At 50.4% G+C, this 20809-nt stretch overlaps 13 protein-coding genes across 13 annotated transcripts; 9 read left to right on the forward strand and 4 right to left on the reverse strand.

Moving 5' to 3' along the window:
* Window positions 1–165: 165 nt before the first annotated feature.
* IAQ61_005500 (uncharacterized protein) lies at window positions 166–615 on the forward strand (the record flags this gene model as incomplete). Its single annotated transcript, XM_066096818.1, has 2 exons — window positions 166–360; window positions 553–615. 2 exons carry the CDS (start codon window positions 166–168, stop codon window positions 613–615), a joined length of 258 nt encoding a protein of 85 aa, XP_065953169.1.
* A 961-nt stretch (window positions 616–1576) lies between these two features.
* On the forward strand, window positions 1577–2553 carry IAQ61_005501 (uncharacterized protein; the record flags this gene model as incomplete). The annotated part of the gene is made up of 3 exons (XM_003840067.2): window positions 1577–1847; window positions 1904–1960; window positions 2012–2553. 3 exons carry the CDS (start codon window positions 1577–1579, stop codon window positions 2551–2553), a joined length of 870 nt encoding a protein of 289 aa, XP_003840115.2.
* A 1661-nt stretch (window positions 2554–4214) lies between these two features.
* Window positions 4215–5615, forward strand: IAQ61_005502 (uncharacterized protein; the record flags this gene model as incomplete). Its single annotated transcript, XM_003840065.2, has 2 exons — window positions 4215–4586; window positions 4659–5615. 2 exons carry the CDS (start codon window positions 4215–4217, stop codon window positions 5613–5615), a joined length of 1329 nt encoding a protein of 442 aa, XP_003840113.2.
* Window positions 5616–6080: 465 nt separating this feature from the next.
* IAQ61_005503 (uncharacterized protein) lies at window positions 6081–8278 on the forward strand (the record flags this gene model as incomplete). The annotated part of the gene is made up of 5 exons (XM_003840064.2): window positions 6081–6253; window positions 6307–6641; window positions 6686–7392; window positions 7442–7917; window positions 7966–8278. The coding sequence occupies 5 exons, from the start codon at window positions 6081–6083 to the stop codon at window positions 8276–8278; spliced, it is 2004 nt and encodes a 667-aa protein (XP_003840112.2).
* A 56-nt stretch (window positions 8279–8334) lies between these two features.
* Window positions 8335–9147, reverse strand: IAQ61_005504 (uncharacterized protein; the record flags this gene model as incomplete). Its single annotated transcript, XM_003840063.1, has 3 exons — window positions 8335–8512; window positions 8567–8883; window positions 8932–9147. 3 exons carry the CDS (start codon window positions 9145–9147, stop codon window positions 8335–8337), a joined length of 711 nt encoding a protein of 236 aa, XP_003840111.1.
* Window positions 9148–10144: 997 nt separating this feature from the next.
* On the forward strand, window positions 10145–11533 carry IAQ61_005505 (uncharacterized protein; the record flags this gene model as incomplete). The annotated part of the gene is made up of 1 exon (XM_066096819.1): window positions 10145–11533. One exon carries the CDS (start codon window positions 10145–10147, stop codon window positions 11531–11533), a length of 1389 nt encoding a protein of 462 aa, XP_065953170.1.
* Window positions 11534–12214: 681 nt separating this feature from the next.
* IAQ61_005506 (uncharacterized protein) lies at window positions 12215–13190 on the forward strand (the record flags this gene model as incomplete). Its single annotated transcript, XM_003840061.1, has 2 exons — window positions 12215–12362; window positions 12553–13190. The coding sequence occupies 2 exons, from the start codon at window positions 12215–12217 to the stop codon at window positions 13188–13190; spliced, it is 786 nt and encodes a 261-aa protein (XP_003840109.1).
* Window positions 13191–13223: 33 nt separating this feature from the next.
* On the reverse strand, window positions 13224–14119 carry IAQ61_005507 (uncharacterized protein; the record flags this gene model as incomplete). Its single annotated transcript, XM_066096820.1, has 2 exons — window positions 13224–13987; window positions 14047–14119. The coding sequence occupies 2 exons, from the start codon at window positions 14117–14119 to the stop codon at window positions 13224–13226; spliced, it is 837 nt and encodes a 278-aa protein (XP_065953171.1).
* A 440-nt stretch (window positions 14120–14559) lies between these two features.
* SMD3 (small nuclear ribonucleoprotein Sm D3) lies at window positions 14560–15091 on the reverse strand (the record flags this gene model as incomplete). The annotated part of the gene is made up of 4 exons (XM_066096821.1): window positions 14560–14695; window positions 14746–14875; window positions 14933–14993; window positions 15044–15091. 4 exons carry the CDS (start codon window positions 15089–15091, stop codon window positions 14560–14562), a joined length of 375 nt encoding a protein of 124 aa, XP_065953172.1.
* IAQ61_005509 (uncharacterized protein) lies at window positions 15088–15372 on the reverse strand (the record flags this gene model as incomplete). The annotated part of the gene is made up of 1 exon (XM_066096822.1): window positions 15088–15372. The coding sequence occupies one exon, from the start codon at window positions 15370–15372 to the stop codon at window positions 15088–15090; it is 285 nt and encodes a 94-aa protein (XP_065953173.1).
* A 91-nt stretch (window positions 15373–15463) lies between these two features.
* IAQ61_005510 (uncharacterized protein) lies at window positions 15464–16247 on the forward strand (the record flags this gene model as incomplete). The annotated part of the gene is made up of 3 exons (XM_003840057.2): window positions 15464–15694; window positions 15755–16081; window positions 16158–16247. 3 exons carry the CDS (start codon window positions 15464–15466, stop codon window positions 16245–16247), a joined length of 648 nt encoding a protein of 215 aa, XP_003840105.2.
* Window positions 16248–17510: 1263 nt separating this feature from the next.
* On the forward strand, window positions 17511–18452 carry IAQ61_005511 (uncharacterized protein; the record flags this gene model as incomplete). Its single annotated transcript, XM_003840055.2, has 1 exon — window positions 17511–18452. One exon carries the CDS (start codon window positions 17511–17513, stop codon window positions 18450–18452), a length of 942 nt encoding a protein of 313 aa, XP_003840103.2.
* Window positions 18453–19139: 687 nt separating this feature from the next.
* Window positions 19140–19883, forward strand: IAQ61_005512 (uncharacterized protein; the record flags this gene model as incomplete). The annotated part of the gene is made up of 1 exon (XM_066096823.1): window positions 19140–19883. The coding sequence occupies one exon, from the start codon at window positions 19140–19142 to the stop codon at window positions 19881–19883; it is 744 nt and encodes a 247-aa protein (XP_065953174.1).
* Window positions 19884–20809: the final 926 nt, after the last annotated feature.

Here is a 20809-nt window from a genome sequence, read left to right on the forward strand (position 1 = left end):
GGCGGATTAGTAGTCAGGTGGGTGACCACTGGCGAATCCCCGCTGTTGTATGTTTTTTGCTGTTGTGATTTTTTTTCTAGTACACAGTGGAGTCTTTTCGGGCCGAGTGCTATAGTACGGTACCGGTACGGCACGGTACGGGGCGCCTGACCATCAGCGACAATCATGCTTTCTCTCTCTTGTAAAGGCGCAGTTCAGCATGCCATCCCGTCGAATGTTACGAGTAGCCACTTTTCACTCTCAGCTGTACCTCTGGTCATCGAACCGAACTTAGCACAGAGAAATAATCTACATGCTTGGCGGCAAAGGTCAAGGCTAAGGGGCAACCACGAGTTTAGACAGCAGATTAGATGTGAAGAGGTACGTTCAGGTAATAGTTGCCAGTCCAATGGACTGGGACTGTGTCACGCCTCGTTCCGGATTGGAGTTTATACTATAACGGCTCCGTGGTCGTTGTGAGAGCGTTACAGCACGAAATTCATTAGTAGTACTGCCCCCCGTATACCTGCTTGTAGCATACGTATCACTTAACTAACATGTTCTCTCTATTAGGATTTCTGCGGCTGTACTTCCTCAAGGCCCTCAAGCAAGGAACAAGGTGTTCGTGTGGTATGACAGCCTCGTGTACGCTATTGGGGAGAGACTGGAAAATGCACACTGGAAAGAAGTAGAGTATTGCAGCAACAACCCATACGAGCAGTCATGGAAGATCAATCAGACATGTGACGTATGAGATTGAGTGATGTGCGAAAACCCATGACAAGCCACATGGTTAACAAGCTACGGTAACAGACAGGCTGAAGAGGCCTTGTGTGTAGGCCACCACCACAATGGCTTAGCTCAAAGATACAGTAGTGGAGATGAATCCTAGCGAAGCGGGAGGAAGCGAATCGCAAGCGATATCGATAGGTACCGGTAGATGACAGGTCTCGGACGTGTGAAGGGCACCATGGCATCACTGCTCAGTCGGGATCAGCTCCTGGAAGCATGGCCAAGCGCCAGTGAAGATTACCAAAGTTAGTCAGGGGGGTATGTTATTTCGGATCGGTGAAAGAGAGCGCGCACGTGATGGGCTTGGTAGTTGTTGCTATTGCGACGAAATCATCTGTCTCTCCATCGATCGATCTGCACATTTGTGCTTGCCTCCTTGCAAAAGGCTATTTAGCCAACAGGGGCGATGGTGGACAGCTCAATGCTCAATGCGTTGTCGACTACAATTCCAGTGCTTGTACCTAGCCAAGCTCATCGTGCACGGCTCGGGGCGGAATCAGTGGGAGCGCCATCTCCATAGCAACGCGGATATTTATCGATGTCAACGCACCTACCCAATCGCTCAAGGCCACAAGGCACGACGTCCAATTTCACGGCCCACACCGGCTCAAAATACATGCTTCTCCGCAATCTGTAGCTTTTAGTACTGATTGACGTCTCAAGTGCTGTCGCTCCGACTATCATCTATCTCCACCACATTTCCCACATCCACCACCACCACCCCCCAAAACACATCGACGCCCAATCGCATATATCTGAAACTCCGAGTCTGACACGACTGTACAGCAACGCTTCATTGTTCAAGATGGAGGCCTTGCTCTCCCTTGCCTTTGACAATATTGCGTCAAAAGATGCGCAGAAGATCCGCAAGGGCTTACGGCAAATAGAGGGCATGTTGGCGCAGATATGTTTATCTGGAGTGAAGACAAAGCCGTCTACGCCAGGCCACCGACGGAACGCTTCCGCAATCAACCTCGGCGAGCAGCAACAATCCACACCAAAGAAACTTGGTCACCTGGCCGAGGATCCCGCATTCAGGGAGTTCTTTCGATTGCAAGAGGGCTTCGAATGGAACGGTGAGCTCACAACAACAAGAAACATCAATTGACCGCACGCGCTAACAAATCGACAGTGGCAACAAGAGTGGCTGATTGCCTTGAACGATTATTGGGCATGGGAAGTAGTAAAGGTAAACACCGCGGCCCGATATCTTACTTAGTAAGCTGACAACAGTTGGTAGATGGCACAAACGACATCCTCATACTCTCGTCATTGTCAAATCTTCAAGGCCTCCTCCTTCTCCATCCCCCTTCGCGCATCATCTTCGGCCGCGAAGTCTACATGAACCTCCTCCTCGACCTTCTCGACCCCTACAACTGCCCTGCCATACAATCGCAAGCCCTCCTCGTACTCGTCACGGCGCTCCTGGCAACTCCACAAAACACACGAACGTTTGAACATATGGACGGCCTGCTCACGGTTACGAGTCTGTTCAAGGATGAGGATACGACGCAGAATGTCAAAGTCAAGCTACTCGAGTTTCTTTACTTTTATCTTATGCCGGAGATTCCAATAACCAGCTCTCAGCGAAGTCCTGGCAAGCTGACTGGTCCCTTGGAGCGACGAGGTAGCGCAGCGCCAGGCGATGACGGCGGAAAATCGAGAAAGAATATTCGATCACAAGAGGACAAGCAGTATATGCTCGGCAAATACCTCAGCAATGTGGACGCCCTTGTCGAAGACCTTCAGGAGAGTGCGCCATTCAACAGCGTTGCTTGCTGATCTGATGCCGGTTCGAACTACTTTGACCTTTCTTTCTACTCTTTATGGGCACATTGTTTCTTCTGCTCTTATCTGTTTCAAACTTGACACTGTTTTCTCCTGACCTGGTTGGATTGTTTCTGCTGCCTTTCTTTTACTGTTCAAGCGAGGCGTTTGGGAGCATTGTGAGCGTTTGGCATAGTTTCGAAATTGAAGTCCTGCAGCATTGCTCGGATCGGCCTTTTTTTTTATCAAAATCGTTGGCTTGAGCGCAAAGCCTGAATGATACGTTATGTGTACAGTAATTTTCCTTGGTATGGTGGTTTGGGGCATAAGGTGGGCAAGGGTCTCAGGATGAGTTGGTAAAGAAATGGCCAATGAATATGATGGGATGCGAATCCGATTCGATAAAGGTCGAGACAAGCTGTAAAGAGCAATTGATTGACTTGGTGGTCTTGTCGCATGACAGCTATCAATTTGCACAGGGACCAACATGATGTGCAAGTCTATGCTGGCATTAGTTAGGGATCAACATGCCAGAAAAACAATATCTTCTGAGGCCGTTACTCCACGCTCCCAACAATATGGATTGCAGACCGTTTCACTGACGTGGTTGATGCCCAGACCATCCTATCCGATGACGTACTATATCTACTGCACAGCCAAAGTAATACAGCCGAAATCAACTCGCGCACTCGCTTGGTAAGACACAGAGATTCACAAGTCAAAACACGAGCCCCCCAAGCACTCCCCGGTTGTATCGTACCGTCCAGTGTGGCCGTATCGGAGCTCACAATACGCCGTCCTCCGAACCAATGGAAGCCCGGATTCGCCATGTGCCTTGGAAAATGTCGGGTCCTGCCGAGCTGTCCCAAAGCGGTCTAGTTCCGGTAGCTCGCGGAAGCTAAGCCTTGTCGATTGTCGCATGCCTTGTGCTTTCTTACACGACAGCTCACGTGCGAGTACTCACAACTGTTGCAGTCCACACACAAAGCAAACCGGCAACAAAGAGCATATGGTATCCTCACATGAGTGTGTGCTTCTGGGTTGAACAAGATGGCGGGCAGAAACTCAGTTTGCGGCAAGCTCTTTCGCCATGTTCGCCATGTCATCATAAACTCCAACCATGACGTGAAGACGGGACTGGGCCATGTCAGCAAGCGACCCAGCCTCACCCAGCGGGAAGCCGGCTTTTTTCCTGGCCATTGTTTCGTCCGTTGAATGCACGCACATCCACTAGCGCTTGCATGGCTGTTAGTCGCTCTCATGTCGAGCTGTCGAAATCAGTTTCATCGATGCCGTGTGGTCCGCTGACTTATCTTTGCGCTCTGTGACTTCTTGACTAGTTTATCTAGCTCTCCTGCACTTTTGCGTCACTCTGTTTCCTGTCTTGCTTCCCACATCTGCTTTGCCTCTCTCCTGCTGTTTTAGAGAAAACCCATACGCTGGCGCGTGCTGCACTCCCTTGCGTGGGAAGAACGACAGGCGTGCTAGATTAGGCAAACATTGTCATACTCCGGTCTACGGCTTCACCGGATAGTTCACTAGTCTTGGATACTATTCACAATCCTTTATAACCCTTCCGAAGCCCTGCGTATCCGTCTCGAGCCCATTTCGGTCAGCTCTCCCCCCGAAATACCTCGTGGAAGTTATCATTGCATCCATCCATACAGTCGTTCAACATGGGTGCGGGGGCTTTCATAGAACCACTAGTGGTAGTATCATTACTTTTCGGAGGCACTTGGGTCAATCGCAATCCTGAATATCGCCTGTTAAACCCAAGAAGAGTATATCGCCACAATTCCCCGCGATCAGCATCGCCAGCATCCGCATCCTCATTTGAGTCTGGACGTTCGAGTCCAACGTCTAGCGTCTCACTCCTCGGAAATGTCGACGAGGAGCCAAAATGGCGGAAACGCGAGTTGTCCTTGTTCGGGCTGAAGAAGGAGGTCATGAGCCCAAATACCAGGAGGTTTGACGATTACTTCCTCAGCAGACTACTGAAGAAATTTCCATTCCTCGTTGAAGCTTGGTATTGGGCGTTGATATACTGGGTAGGTCAAGCTTGCACCATGGCAAGATTCAGCATGGTGTAATTCTGGACATGGCTAATGAAACTTGCACAGGTATATCAGCTGGGTCGCGCATTCACAGCAGTCACCATGAAAGAGGGTACGGTCAACGTTGCTCGTCGCCATGCCCTTCAAATCATCCACCTAGAGCAGCGGCTCCACATTTTTCTCGAACTTGATGTCCAAGCATGGTTCCTCAAGCATCCAACCTTGCTACACTGGACGAACCGAACCTACTCCTTTATTCATATCCCGGGAACCATCCTCTTCCTCGTCTGGCTATTCTACTACACCACAACCCGTAATCGCGTCGACCTACCTCTACACAACAAGCCCAAGGGAGAAGCAGATGGTTCGCCTGCAGGACCTAGGCTTTACGAAGCTCGCAGGCGCACCATGGCCGTATGCAATTTGATTGCCTTCATCGTGTTCACGCTTTGGCCCTGCATGCCGCCGCGCCTTCTATCTGATCCAGACGTTCCAGGATCAGTGGGCAAAGAAGCACGTAGCTTTGGCTTCGTTGATACCGTGCATGGTGCCGAGGGTGAAAGCAGTGTCTGGACACAGAACAAATTCTGTAACCAGTACGCCGCGATGCCATCGCTGCATTTTGGCTACTCTCTGCTCATTGGACTTACCATCATGTCGATTCCTCTTGCACCGCAGCATAGTCGCTCCCGCACCGTCCAGCTCACGATGGGTCTGCGCATGCGCGTTCCTTCGCTACGACGTCTGGCTTGCATCTTCCTCGGAGTCGCATATCCAACCATCATCTTTATCGCGATTGTCGCGACAGCAAACCACTTCATTCTTGATGCGATGGCGGGCGCCATTGTCTGTGGACTTGCCTGGAACGGCAGCAGCATCCTGCTCAACCTATTGCCACTGGAAGATTATTTCCTCTGGCTCGTGAGGATTCACAAGCCACACAGGAAGAACGTACACTTTGAGGATGATGACGATGAAGACTCTGGACGGGCCAACGACTGGAATAAGGGTCTTGTCGAGTAATGCATATTTCAGTGCTGGTTTCGATGATTATATGTAATGTGGCGGAAGTGGAATGCTGCAATGGCCTCTTCAACGGTCTTGTTCAGCACACGCGAGATACCCTGCTACGAATTAGTGTAATGAGATGCGCAGATTATGTGCCAGTTTTGAAAAACACGACGGATGTATCTCGATGTATTGCTACAATCAACATGAATTCATGAAAACTTTCAACAACAGCGTCCGAGGCGTTGAGGATACCTTGTACTATATGTTGGTCTTCTTTTTATTGCGGGGCACCCATGTGTTTTGGCACGGTGAGAACTTCGAAGACCCTGAAGATCGGCTGTACGAAAAGTCGGTCCGATTTCCCCGTCACCTCATAGGTACTCGCAGAACCACGCAGCGTGCTCTCCACCCCGTCAACACTAGACTGCTTTCATGCATGGAGCAAAGAAAGGCAAGAGATGCACTCTCTTGCGATCGATGTCGGCTGAAGAAGCTCAAGGAAAGTCGACGAGCACCGCAGACACTCAAGCAAACAAGAGGACTAACGTCATACAGTGTTCAAAGGAAACCCCCACGTGCATCTCTTGCGCCCATAGTGGCCACCAATGTCACTACAGTGGTAAAGTGACTCGGTCACCGTTGACCAGAGCGTATGTCTCAAACCTTACCAGAAAATTCACTCTGCTCATCTGGAATGATGTAGATATCTTACTGGGGTCGAGAAGCGACTGCATGATGTTGAAGCACTAGTCACTCAGCTTCTACCTGGCGTAAGTATCGATGAAGTACTTGCTTCACCAGAAAGAATCCAAAACGCGGCGTCAATTGGTGCAGCGCAAACACCGGACCCAAGTCATCCATCAGTAGCTTTGAGTCCACAGGGAAGCTCTATCTCTGCGACCAATGAGCCTAATATACCCGAAGCTGTGCCTAACAGCGTCGATGGCTTTAATTGGCAGGAAGAGAATGTTACGGTGGACAGCCTGACGGATGGTATGGCAGCGCTTTCAGTTGAGCCTACGGGCGTCGGCTACCTGGGTATGTCTTCTGTCCGAGTCCTTCGACTTAGCTGACCGTCCAAGGCTCAACTTCCGGCGTGGTATTCCTCCGCTGCCTACTAGATTGGGCCGGCTTCCTACACCAGTCAGGTTCTCAAGCAAATCAACGTGGACCAGGACCTTCCTTATCCTTCGACGGAGTGATGCACTCGTCGCATATATCTCATGCTGCTCTCACGAATCAAATCGCGACGACCCTAATTGATGCCTACTTTCATGACTACCACGTCTGTTATCCTTTCGTACATGAGGGCACTTTCCGCGCGCAATATCACGAGATTGTACCACGCCCATCACAGAGATCATGGGACATGCTCTACTACGCAATCTTAGCGCTTGGGGCTTGGAGTCTCAATAATGACCAGATTGGACTGGAGGAATACCTATATCGTCGAGCCCTAACATTTGGTCAACACGAGTCTGTGTTTGAGAATGCAAATCTTACCTCTGTTCAAGCGCTCGTTCTTCTGAGTAATCTCAGCCAGAAACGAAATAGTCCAAATACTGGATGGAACCTCTTGGGTCTTGCGGTTCGCACGGCGCTTAGTCTCGCCCTTCACAGGGAGTTGCCTCATTGGAACATTAGTCTCATCGAACGGGAGGTCAGACGGCGAGTGTGGTGGGGCTTGTACATTTTTGACAGTGGAGCATCGACGACATTCGGTAGAGCGATCATGCTGCCTGACCAAGACTCCATGAACGTGCATCCGGTACTCAATATTGATGATGAGGTAAGGCAGCCGGAGTTGTAACGTTTGACATTTGACTAAAAAAGTTTAGTCCCTCACTCCAAGAACTATAGAGCTTCCGCCCGAGTCCATTGAACCTACGATTTACTCCGCTCTCCAGACTCAGAGCAACTTCCACATGCAAACCAACTACATCTCGAATCGTCTTCTTGCCGACCCCGGCCTGTCGGCCGAAGCCGCTCTTGCCCTGAATGCATCTATGAACAATTGGGTGAATACGCTCCCACCTTACCTCCAACTTCATGTGATACCATCATCCCAACTACGGTGGTATCTCTTTGCCCGAGCAAGGCTGTGGTGGAGGTATTGGAATTTGCAAATCATCGTTTTTCGCCAGATTTTATTACGCAGGGCGATATCCGAGAGAGGACAGATTCTAAACCAGGACACCCAGTCGCACCAAGTAGAATGTAAGCGAATCTGCCTCGAAGCTGCGCATTCGACTATTGTGTCAATACATCAATATGCAGCACAAGGCTTGGCTAGGCTGGAGGGCTGGTATGCCACGTGAGTGCTATCTGATTATATTTGCGCAACATTCTCTGACATATACAGATATTTCTTGTTTCACGCAGCCTTGGTAGTAACACTTTGCATCATTAGCTTTCCTCACGCAGATGAGGTGAAGACTTGGTACGAAGATGTTCGATTGGCGAGAAGCACCTTTCGCGAACGTCTGATTGAAGACTCGCTATCAGCTCGCTGTGTGGCTATTCTAGACCAGGTCGTCTCCAATGATGATATGAACTCGGGCCTCTTTCAAGATTTAGAGTTGGATAAAGATGCACTGAGCAACTTCCCTTGGTCAGTCGAGACCAATGAGTTGTTCAACTCCTTCGACTGGAATTTGGCTACTAATGGGTTCTAAATGTACGTAATTCATGCGCGATTCAGCTATCCGTTGCTACTATCTGGCGCGTCGAATCAATTCCCAATGATTACATCTGGTGTAATCAACTGATTTCTAATTAATTCGCCATTTGGTATGTCGTTTTCCTCTGCTCGTCGGATAGCAGACTCTGTTGACGGTTCAATTCCGGCTGCTAGGTGACGCTGTACTAGCCGTTGTCTTACTACATCTATTGGGGCATCAACGAGCCATCTATGACGAGTTAGCGGACAACACAACAATCATGCAACGACCCATGTTACGAACCTCTCGTCACAATGTTCCGCAATTTGATCCCATGGACTCTGCTTGAGAAGAGTGTAATTACCCTCGATGATCACTAGACGGGTATGAGAGGACACTCGTATGTCATCCTGAACCGGGTCTTTGAGCGCATGGTCAAAACTTGGTGCAAGCACCGTGAACTCTGTCTCACCACTCTTCGTGACAGGCGTTGACTTCAAAGTCTCTACAAGTTTTACACAGCCTTCTGCATCGAAAGTGAACGGGGCACCACGCCGCTGGAAAGCTTGGGTAGGGTCTTGAAACGTTGACAGCACTTGTTGTGTATAATGAAAGCCATCCTAGGAGACATCAATACTTGCACAAGATCTACATGGCCATGTGCTTACCATGGGCACAACCACAACGTCTTGAATTCCTCGCGAGGCGAGCTCAGTCACAACGGCATGCGATACCGTCGACTTGCCCGAACCTGGCACACCTGCAAGCGCAACAAGCATTCGCTGACGAGGATTGGATAATTGTCGTGCAAGAAGCTGTTCCACGCGTCTAACCAGATCGGGAATCGCTTCTGCAAGCGTATCCACCTTGACGTCCTTTTCCATGGTCGAGCAAGAAACAAGAGGGGTACGCGAAGTCATACGAGGCAAGAAAGGATCGGGTATCAAGGCACAACAAATATCACGAGATGGCTCGGTTGGGGTGTCGAATGGATAGTGTTTCCGACCCAAGAAGCGGCGTTCACCTAAACATCATCGACCTGGTTTTGTGGGGTTCGGGTCACACCTGTCCGAGCATATGTCATGCATGCACCCCATCTCAATATCCTGAATCAGGAATGGGGTAAATGTCGAGATCGCCATGCGGGGACGGTATGGGTATACCCGTGTTGAGGATGCACGCTATGGCTTCCTGATGTGACTGTTGAGTCGGACGACTGTGCTCCGGACTATATGGTATGCGTTGTAGGACTTGAGGGTTGACATCTAGACATATAATCTGGGATAGTACATAAGGTAAGAACTACTCTGATCTTTTTAAGTGTGAGTTAGATATAGAGTGTATCTGTAGGATTGGAACGATAGCCTTGCTGGATGCTGAAGTCAAGCATCATGGCTACTGGTACCAACATGGACATTGAAGACGCCAATATCGGAGCTAGTGAGAAGAAGAGTGTGTACAAGGAGTTGCGCCAGAACCCTTAGCTACTTGGTCTTTCTGCAGTAAGTTGATGACATGCTCCAAGATGTTCTATTGTCACTCACATATGTAGTTTGCATCGTTCGGTGGGTTCCTGTTCGGCTACGACCAAGGTGTTGTCAGTGGTGTCCTGACCATGGAGTCCTTTGCCGCGAGCTTCCCCAGAATCTACTCGGACAGCTCTTTCAAGGGCTGATTTGTATCGACATTGTTGCTGGCTGCTTGGTTTGGGTCTCTGGTTAATGGTCCTGTAGCCGATCGATTCGGTCGCAGGGGTTCTATTGAGATTGCTGTTGTTGTTTTTACCGTTGGCTCTGCCCTCCAGGCTGGCGCTTTCAATGTACCCGTGGCTTTTGCAGGTGAGTTGCGCCTCTTCCCCTTTGAGTTTTGAGAACTCTGCTGATGCAAAATACAGGACGGGCTATAGCAGGCTTCTCTGTGGGCATGCTAACTATGATTGTGCCCATGTATATGAGTGAGGTGTCGACTGCGGGTATCAGAGGTACCCTTGTAGTTCTCCAGCAGCTTTCCATCACTCTCGGTATCCTCGTCAGCTACTGGCTCGAATACGGCACTCAGTATATTGGTGGCACACGCTGTGATCCTGATATACCTTACACGGGCGGTACGCCCACTGAGCGAGTCTTCGACCCTTATAACGATGTGTCTTCTGGCGGATGCACGGGACAGAGCGATGCATCATGGCGTGTCCCGTTCGCGCTCCAAATCATGCCTGCTCTCGTGCTTGGTATTGGGATGATTTTCTTCCCAGAGTCACCACGTTACTACTGCATGCGCGACAACGAAGAAGCCGGTATCAGAGCACTAGCTCGCGTTCGTCGGCGTACTCCTGAGGATGAAGACCTGCAAAAAGAGTATCTGGCCATCAGGGCCGAAGTCATGTTTGAACAGACGTACAATCGGGAAAAGTTTCCTGGGAAATCAGGCGTTTCATTATATCTTGCTGGATACACGACGTTATTTTCCACTTGGCCGTCCTTCAAGCGTACGGCTATTGGATGTACTTGTCATGTTCTTCCAGCAATTTATCGGATGCAAGTACACATCCTCTTCCCTCTCCTTCCATCCATACTAATCCCACCAGGCAACGCAATCATCTATTACGCGCCCAGCATCTTCAGCCAGCTCGGCCTCTCCGGCAAAACCAGCGGTCTGCTCGCCACAGGCGTCTACGGAATCGTAAACACAATCAGCACCCTACCTGCACTCTTCCTCATCGACAAAGTTGGCCGTCGCCCACTCCTCATCTGCGGTGCAGCCGGTACTTGCATCTCGCTGCTCATCATCGGCGGCGTCATCGGCGGCTACGGCTCAACGCTCAAAGACGACCCCGCAGCCGGATGGACGGGAATCGCATTCGTCTACATTTACGACGTCAACTTCTCCTACTCCTGGGCGCCCATTGGTTGGGTCCTGCCCTCTGAAATCTACAACCTAGGCAGTCGGTCAAAGGCAATGTCGCTCACCACCTCGGCCACATGGATGTCCAACTTCATCATCGGCCTTGTGACGCCGGATATGCTCGAGAAGATTGGATACGGCACATACCTCTTCTTCGCCGTGTTTGCCCTCCTCGCTTTTGCCTTTACATGGATCGTGCTGCCGGAGACCAAGGGGAGGTCGCTCGAGGAGATGGATGCTGTGTTTGGGGATGCTACAGCGCATGAGGAGAAGGTGCGCTTGTTTACGATTGCGCAGAGTTTGGGGCTCGAGGAGGCGGAGAAAGAGAAGGGTGGGAAGGCGGTGCGGATGGAGGTTGTGGGATGTTAGATTAGAAAGATTTTCAGTCTTTGTAATGGAAATAAATTTAACTAGAGTAGTGTTGATACTTGATTCACATCATCCATTTCTTCCATCATTCCCTGCAATCGTCTAACTTCATCCCTACCATTACCTTGAGTCCATCCCTCCATTCACTCAAAAACCACTCCATCATCCCAGCACATCTCCATCTCTATAACCAACCCCCACCCCCCAACCAAAATCCCATCTCGCATCCCCGTCCTGCCCCTCGGCACATCACACACACACCGTAACCACACCCTAGCCTCATCCGAACCAGAACCCGTTGGCATCGGAATACCCTAGGCACCAGCCAGTAACCCAACCCAACCTAACCCATTCCCATTACCCCGCAACCCCACCAACCCGCACACTCGACCCATCTCGGCATCACCATCCTCGAATTGGGGGTTAGATGTCATGTCATGTCATACATCACATCCAACATCCCACAAATACGCATACACATCAACACATCAACACATTCCGCCTCTTCCGTGCAACACCTGTAGCACACCCCGAAACCCAGCACAACCGCGCGGTTACCTATACAGAGGCCATAGAAGCGCCACTAGGTACCGTACTAGGCCAGCGCGCGTTTATTCCGTCTTTTGCCTTTTGCGGGAAAATATCGACTGCTGGCAACGTACATTTTCAACGCCCAAGACCATGCCTTCAAACGCCGACATTGCGCGCGACCGCTTCAGCCAAGAAGCGCAGGACTGGGATTCGAATGTGAAGCATGTGGAGAGTACGGAGAAGGCTTTAGCTGCGATACGCGAGTATGTGCCTGCGTTTAGGGAGGGGAGGGGTCGAGGTGAGTTAGATTGAGCTATAGGGGGAGAAATTCATTTTGGGAATGTATCTAGGGGAATTGGTTTCCTGGGTGTTATATGCAATGGCTTTTATTGCATATATACCAAGTCCCGTTCCCCGTTCCCCGTTCCCAAATAGCCCACTTCTCCTTCAACATCATCAACAAATCCACCTTCAACTAACCCCCACAGACCTCCGCATCCTAGAAATCGGCTGCGGCACGGGACTGCTCTCCTTCATGCTCGCCCCGCACATCCACAGCCTGCTAGGCGTCGACACCGCCCCGGGCATGATCAGCGCCTTCGCCACCAAACTCGCGCGGCTCGCAGAAACGACAGCACGCCCGAACCTGCTGGCGCTGGAGCACTATCTGATCAATTCTTTCAGCCCCGAGCTGCGAGACGCTGCGGCGCGGCTGGCAGCGCAGTGTGGAGAGGAGATGCGCAGCGATGTGGCAGATCAAGAACGGCAGTCACCGGTGCAGTTTGACCTCGTGGTGTCGCATTTGACGCTGCATCATATTCCGTCGCTGGAGGAGCTGTTTGGGACGCTGTATACGTGCTTGAATGTGGGTGGGTGGGTGGCGTTGACGGATTATGAGGATTTTGGGCCCGAGGCCGTGCCGTTTCATCCGGTTGCGAAGAGGGCAGGGGTCGAGCGGCATGGGATTCGGAGGAAGGAGATAGAGGAGTTGTTGGTCGGGGCGGGGTTCGAGGAGGTTAAGGTGGAGGAGGCGTTTGTGTTGAGGAAGGAGGTTGAAGCGGAGGGGGGCAGGCCAGCTAGGGAGATGGAGTTCCCGTTCTTGGTGTGTTTGGGGAGAAAGGGGTGAGGGTCTGACAGTTAATTGTGTGTATGGTGGCTGTTAGAGATTTTTCATCAGGTCGTTGATGGCTTTTGCGGCGAAGCGTTTCCGCTCTGCTTCTTCCATGCCTTCACCCATCTCTTTGATAGCCACCATCTTCTTCATCATGACCTCCAATTCATCCACCTCTTCATCGCCAATCCTATCCTCTCCCACGCCATCACCACGCAGCGCTCCCTGCAAATCACACAGCTCCGTGCTCATCTCCGCCTCCTCCGCCGCCAACGAGCCATCGAATCCCTCCGCATCCCCAAAATCCGGCGGATCAGTGCTCTCCCATTCGCCCGCCTCCAGCGCCTCCCTAACCCTCTGCACGCCCACAGCCTCCCCAAAGTCGTTCTTGCCCGTGGCCTCGAAATCGACATATTCGAAGCCATATTCGGCCGCCAGCTCCTCCCACTGCTCCCCGGTCTTGTCCAGATACGGGGTTGTAGACTGTGGCATCGCGACCGCAAGACATACCTGGTCTCCCCCGAAGCCACACGCGCGTTCAATGACATCGGCAATGGCCTGCATCGTAGCCTTGATCGTGTCGAGCTCTTGTTCCTGCACGGGCTTCTTGAAACAGTATATCCAGCCTCCCAGCACGGTGATGACCTCGCCCGCCTCGGGCTTGACGAATTCGGTGCGCCATTCCACAATGTTGGGGATCTCGTCTATCCAGATGGGAAGGGTGGCAGTGTAGTATTTTGTTTCGAGACGCCAGTTGTGGGTGAGGCCGGCGGTAGTGCCGGCGATAGGCTCTGGGGCGGAACCGGTGAGTTCTAGAAGGTAATTTTGTCAGCGTCATGTCTACAGTTGCGTGCGCGATGATTTTGTTTACCCTCGAGTAATTTCAACACGCCGGCGTCTGGCGCTCCTACGGTCAATACGCGTCTTGGGTTCCTGATTTCCATGTTGTGTTGGGGTGGGGAAATTGGTCAACCTGCGGAGTTTCTCGGGGGTGAGACCTTGCCGTATCTAGCCTTTCATTGTGGGGTAAGACATCCTACTAGGTCCCCGACGCTCATTACGGCGCTACACAGCCAGATGTTGTTTTAAGAATTGCTCATTTGCAACAACGGCCCTTGAATTCACCAAAAGCTTTGCAGTGGAAGGAGACACGAGAGTTTTCGCAGTTGAGAGGTATTTGTTCATTCGCCTTTGCAGGTATCATCCATTTTGAAGTCGTGCTTTTTCATCTTCAGCGCATACCCGACGAGAGCATACTAGACCTCGTACCTGACTGTAGCTAGATCTCCATAATATAAGCCAGATAAAGCCAACAGTTCTTCTGAACTGGTGCGAGGTAGCTTTCAGCTTGGTAAACTTTGTCATCCGCTTCCTAACCCACGCTTCAACGTCCTCCAGGTCCTCCAGGTCCTCCAGGCCCACCGCGACCACTAGTCCTTGCCCTGTTCACCGTGGCACGTCCACGGGCAAGACCGACACCGCGACCCCTTGTGCCTCGCGATCGGAACATGGGTGCATTCCTGTAGTATTTTAGTTGACTTCACCGTAATCCTGCCTAGCTCATCCGTACCTCAGCATGTCTGGCACAATGAAATACCGCACGTGGCTGCCTCTGATATAAACTTGCTCAAGATGCGAGACACGGCCGTCACGCGCAGTAACTGTGATGTCCTTGAGTTGCACATTCATATTGTCCTCGGCTGTGACTTGTCAGCTCTTTGCTTTTGGTACGCGCAATTATCGGTAGGTAGACGTGCCTTCAATCAGCTTTCCGCGGTACACCTCGCCAGAAGTGATTTCCAGCGTGACGATGTGGCCCTGTATCCAGTCAGCGCTTAATTCCTACGGCTTTCAAGCGCCGAACGTACAGCCGCCTCATTAAGGAGCTTGATGGGTATTCCAATTGTACTCGTCATTCTTGCGGTATAAAACGGAGGGTTGAAAGGTTTACGCAGTCAGTATTATTTGCTTCTGCGGAACTTGTCGACAGCTCGGTCGCGGGCACTGGAGGATTTGTCGTGTCGTCTTGGCGGTCCGGTGTCGTGCAACCTGATTGCAGGTGAGACGTTTCGAAAGGGTTCAGGGGAATCCAAGTGTCCGTGGTATCGTTGATGTCGTTACAGGCGCGAGCGTGTGTGACTATGGATAGACTGCCAAAGTCGAAGTTATTGCGACCGGAGCTTGGACCACAAAACATTAGCGTTACGCTCCAGTGCCTTAGTCAGCCTCGTCTCCCTGCACGACTGATACAAACATCTGCACATAGACATTGTCCGCAAATTTATTCAATGAATATCTCGGGGACTTTGAATGCCTTTCGGCTGATAAGAGAGCCGACTCTGTGTCTTCCACAGCACACAGTGTCTACTTTCAACCAATTGCCTATTCCCCTATCGAACGCCTTTGCCAGGAGAGATGGCGAAAGTGGATCCAAGAAAGTGGACATCCAGGCGGTAGTCCTGGACAAGGACAATTGCTTTGCCGTTCCACATAGCAATGAGATTCACAAGCCATTGCAAGTATGATGTTTCTAATCCGTCTACAGTCCATGACAGCTAGCTGACTAGCATATATTTCAGGACCATTTCCAGCGACTACGTACTGCATATCCTGGATCGAAACTTTTGATCGTATCCAACACAGCAGGAACGGACTCGGACAAGAACCAAAAAGAGGCTGCATTACTAGAAGCTAACACGGGTGTCAAAGTGCTGCGACATTCGACGAAGAAACCAGGATGTAAAGAAGAAGTCATGGCGTATTTCAAGGCGCACCCAGACTCTGGGGTGACTAGTGCAAATCAGATTGCGATTGTTGGCGACCGCTTGTCCACGGATATCATGATGGCCAACATGATGGGGAGCTATGGCGTTTGGGTGAGAGACGGGGTTACGGGACGTGGCTTTGTGAGTGTCCAGAATTGCAGTTGAAGATGCACTGTTATGCAGTTCTTCAAAGGGGTTGTCGCTGATATTGCTACAGCTTGCGAGGATGGAAGATCGGTTACAGAGTTTTCTTTTCAGGAGAGGTTACAAGGCGCCTGATCCTGCGACCCATAATCAGTTTGAGTAGTGAGCGCTTGTAGAGGGTTCGACGATGATGGCGAAGCATGTCTGTAGCCTATGTGGTGTGTGGTACTTTGTAGTCATGATCAAGTCAGGATTGGACAAAGGCTCTGATGATGTCGTCAGTTGCTTTCTAAGACGACGTACTGTGAAGCTGGTCGGTAAGGCGCCTTTTCCGTGCTGATGAGCAGTGGGTTTGAGTCCGCTAGGCAAGCTTTCTGCCTCTCTATTGAGACTTTAGCCCGGGCTGCCTGTGAGTCTCTGCCCGCTCAAAAAAAGGGGGGAAGTAGGTTCGCCCTTAGAAGACTTAGACTGGGCGCGCCTACTCGCACGATCGCACGATCTATTATTATTATGTAGTATTAACGCACATTCTCGTGGGTAAGTAGTGGATTTGATGGTAAAAAAATTAAAAACATACAACAGCGGGGATTCGCTAGTGGTCACCCACCTAACTACTAATCCGCCGGTACACTGCTTATATATGGCTGAGCGGACGGGAAGCCTAGTTTTCAGTGTCCTATGGTCGTATGTGAAACATTTGCTCGATTGTTAACAATATAGCATAAAATAGTCTAATCTTCGTACGGGATGTTTAAGTATGAAAGATTCTACTAGAGCTGGCTTCTCATCAGAAATTAAGAGGCTTCAAACCGATCTAGAGTAGTGTCCTATAGTTGTATGTAGAAAGAAACCTTTAATTATTAAAATTAGATAGTATAGCAATTTAGGCTTTGTACAGATCGCTTGACTTGTTTTGTCAGGCCATGGCAGCGTGCGCGCGCATGGTAGGACTATGGGGTATGGCGTGCCCTGCGCCCATATATACTATTCTATTCGTGAATAATCCATTCATGGATTATACGCACCTTTTTGGTTATTTGGCGCAGTGGGAATAGACACCGTGTCCTAACATGTTTGTACTTTGGTCAGAGCTATCTTCTGCAAATATTATTAGCAGGTTAGATTAGAGATAGAAAGTCCATCTATTAGAGCATAGTTGTGTAGGGTAAAGGTGTGTAGGGTACGGGGTATAGAATATATAAAGACATGCCTCTCCCTTCTTATTAATTGCTTAGAAAAATATGTTACATTGGCGATGACTATTGATGTATCATTTCTCTGGAGATCCTTGTGCCCCCGCGGTTCGCTTCGGGCTAGCGCGTCAGCGCACTCAGCGCTTTCGCTACACCCCACAAAGATATTTCGCCCGGCCCTTTCGCCCTGACCCACCCGCCACATTGTTTTCATAGGACGACCGCCATCAGCCATGGCTGCAACGTTCGGCAGAGCCTCCGATTTTCTGACTGAGGCGGATTTGCTCCGATTCCGTGGGCTAACAAACCTGCTGCGCGCCACCAACGGCATAGACGACCATACACAACAGGGCGGTCTTGGCTTTATCCACGACAATAAGAACAGTAAAAACAATGTGTTGTACCGAAGGCTTGCTGATTTTAACGATCTGCTTGTTCGCCATCTGGAGGTGGTCGCCGTGAGGTCTGCAGATAAAAATGGCCCACTTGTCCAGATCTTGACCGATCCTGACCGCGACGATGATGAGACAAGCGACAACTCCCTAGAACTCGATGACGAAGACGATGCAGGCATAGGACACGTCTACTACACGGCAAATCCTGATCCTGAGACCGATAAGAACAAGGGCAACAAGAAGAAAGGTATGGTGAACCGAATTGCACCGCTGTTGGTGGAGATCATTGCCGAACCAGCAGAGCCCATGAACTCAGCTGGAGCATGGTTGCTGAAACACACAACTGGCATTAAGAGGAAAGCCCCGAAGACGAGCATTACCCTCGATAAGCATGGTTCAATGCTCATTTCGTTGATCACTGCTACTTATGAGGCTAGTGATCGTGACGCCTTGCGCATAACAAGAGCAAGATTACACAACTACGTCCTTCTTGCCAGTATTGCGAAGATCCGTGGACGTATCATTCGCGGTACAACTAAGCATGACCGAAATCTTTGGGAATTTTTGACCAAGCAGTCGACAGATGTGCACACTGCTTCTAGGACTGAAAAGAATATACCCTTCCAGCCTTCGAATGCAAAAGGCATGAAGATCCCGGGTCCATTATTGCGGAGGATCCTCGCGTCCTTGAAAAGATTGGGTCTTGCTCCTGAGCTGGAGCCATGGCTGGAACGATCCGATGAGGTCGAATACACAAACGACACACGACCTGCCTTTTAGACATTACTTAGTGGTTTACTTATTGCTGTGAATGCTGCCCTCCTCAAATTAGTAAACAACAAACACGAATGGCTTATGGATAAAGGTAAAGGCAACTTAAGTGAAGAGCAAGTCGCCAACGCCGCCCTAAAGCTAGATCGCTACGCCGCGACCGCCAGTGGATGGTTAAGGTTACTCTCAGCACTGCTGGACAAGCTAAGGCCTGTAGTGCAAGCTCACCTACTGTACCTGAAACATGTCTTCGCCATCACCAAGGTCAAAGATAGAGAGGAGCAGAGGCGCGAGCTTAATGCTTGGCCATCAAATCACTCAGCCGACATACTTTCATCAGACCCACTTGGGCAGCTTTCATCAGACCCACTTGGGCAGCTTTCATCAGAACCCAGCCCATATCAGTCGTCGTCATCGGACGGCGGTCTCAGGGACTTGGAAGGTGGTCTCGAAAAGACCTTCATAACTAAGAAAGCAGCGTATACTGCGGACTTCGAGGGAATTGACTTAGCTGGACTTTAGCAGAACTGGGACCTGGCAGCATTAAAGTATTTGGATCTAATATGCCTTCATCAAAAGGCAGTCAATAGTCTAGGCAAAATTTCTGGCGATACGCACGACAAACAAACGCACAATTTCTTAAGAGCTACTAGGTTCGAGTTCGTACGTTGCTTCCAAGACCAGGCAGACAGCAACATGATGTCGATGAGGAGGGTAATAGAGACTCTTAAGTTCCCCTGGGGCAATGAGATAGGACCAGACAACGTTGCAAAAATCAAGGCATTCATCCAGGAACACGAGCAGATAAAGGATGGAACGCCTGTGATATCGAATACGAAATGGGAGGACGAAAACGGTTTTGATGGCAACTTTCACTGCGAGACTCTGTTGTTGTCCCTTCAGCTTCTTCACGAAACACAAGCGGCCCGCGACAAAGTTAGCTCTGATAAGAACGGCGAAAATCCGTACCTCCAACTACTATCTAAAGACATCGTTGATAGCTTTGCCAAGCCCGCAAAAGTTCTTCCCGTGTCGAAGCGCTGCTGTCTGGCATGCCACGCGCTCATTGAGTACGTTAATGAGAACGCCGACGAAAAGATTCTATATCCTGGACACCATGAGTACTGGTTCACGGCGGCGTTACCTCCTTGGCTTCCGCGAAAGGCCGGCATGGCTGTGATCAAGGCTGCTGAGACAAAGCTCATGGAGAGGGTTCAGGAATACCTGAAATCTGGTACGCCAGTTTCGGATTCTAGCACAGGAACATCACCCATTACGTCTTACCGCTTAGATGATCTGGAGGATATTGATATTGATGATTTTTCATCACCTGCGGAGGGGTCGAAGGACCAGGGCGTAAAACGAAAGCGCAGGAAGTCGGAAGAGGAATCAGATGCCGGTCGCAGCTCGAGTCCGACTGAGAGGCGTCAGGAGATGTGATGATGATAGATGGCCATGAAACAGCAAAGGAATGTGGAGCTTGGGAAGAGAGATGAAGGCCTGTGTTTCTCTGGCAAGGGTCGTGACTTGGAAGGAACAAGAGGAGAAGTAGCAGATTGATGGTGGAAGGCAGGGTGCTTGCAATCTAATCGTGGGCTCGTTACTCCCTAGCTAGCAGGCAAACAAAGAGAAACTTGGTTAAACAACATGATCGCCCAACGCCTCACCAGCACACCCATGATAGATGGTCGGATTCATAAACTCATACTTGACCAGCCCTCTTTCCTCCTTTCCTCCCTCGGTACTGTTCCATGTAAGCACAGGGAAGCGAGGAGGCGGGCTTGCTATGGCAGCTGATGACTACTAGAGGGTTTTGCGAAATGGCTGCCAGATGGGAGTGAGCGTTTGTGTGCGTTGTGTTGTACCTAGCATGATTGATCGCGCAGGATGATTCAATGTTGCGTTGCCCCGCTCGTTCGCTGGGCCGTGTCATGAAATGGAAATGACAGTACTGCTAGTAGTAGACCATTGTACTTGTACTACGCATATGGCGCACTTGATGAAGAAGATAGTTACCAAGTTCTATAGTAGACGGGCTACATAGACATAAGCTCAGCCTCAACCACAAGAGTTGCCGTACCCCACCATGACAACACAGTCACACTCGGCCAACCAATGAAGATGCACGAGGGCAGTGCAGTGTAGTTCTCTAGCCACCCTCTCTCCACCGGGGCTGTGTTCAGCTAGAGTACGGTACCGACACCGGTCAGGGCGGCCGCTGTCATCACCCTCAGCTGCTTTACTGTTAGCTATTCATTTCACGGCCATCGGCTATTTCATCTGTCAGCTTTCTTCCCCACATACCGGTACCCATCCTCATTTTCTGACGAAGAACAGTCAACACCACCAGCCTTGTCAGAACTCTC

This window comes from Plenodomus lingam, assembly GCF_022343315.1.
Source record: "Plenodomus lingam strain CAN1 chromosome Unknown contig_22, whole genome shotgun sequence".
Taxonomy (NCBI): domain Eukaryota; kingdom Fungi; phylum Ascomycota; class Dothideomycetes; order Pleosporales; family Leptosphaeriaceae; genus Plenodomus; species Plenodomus lingam.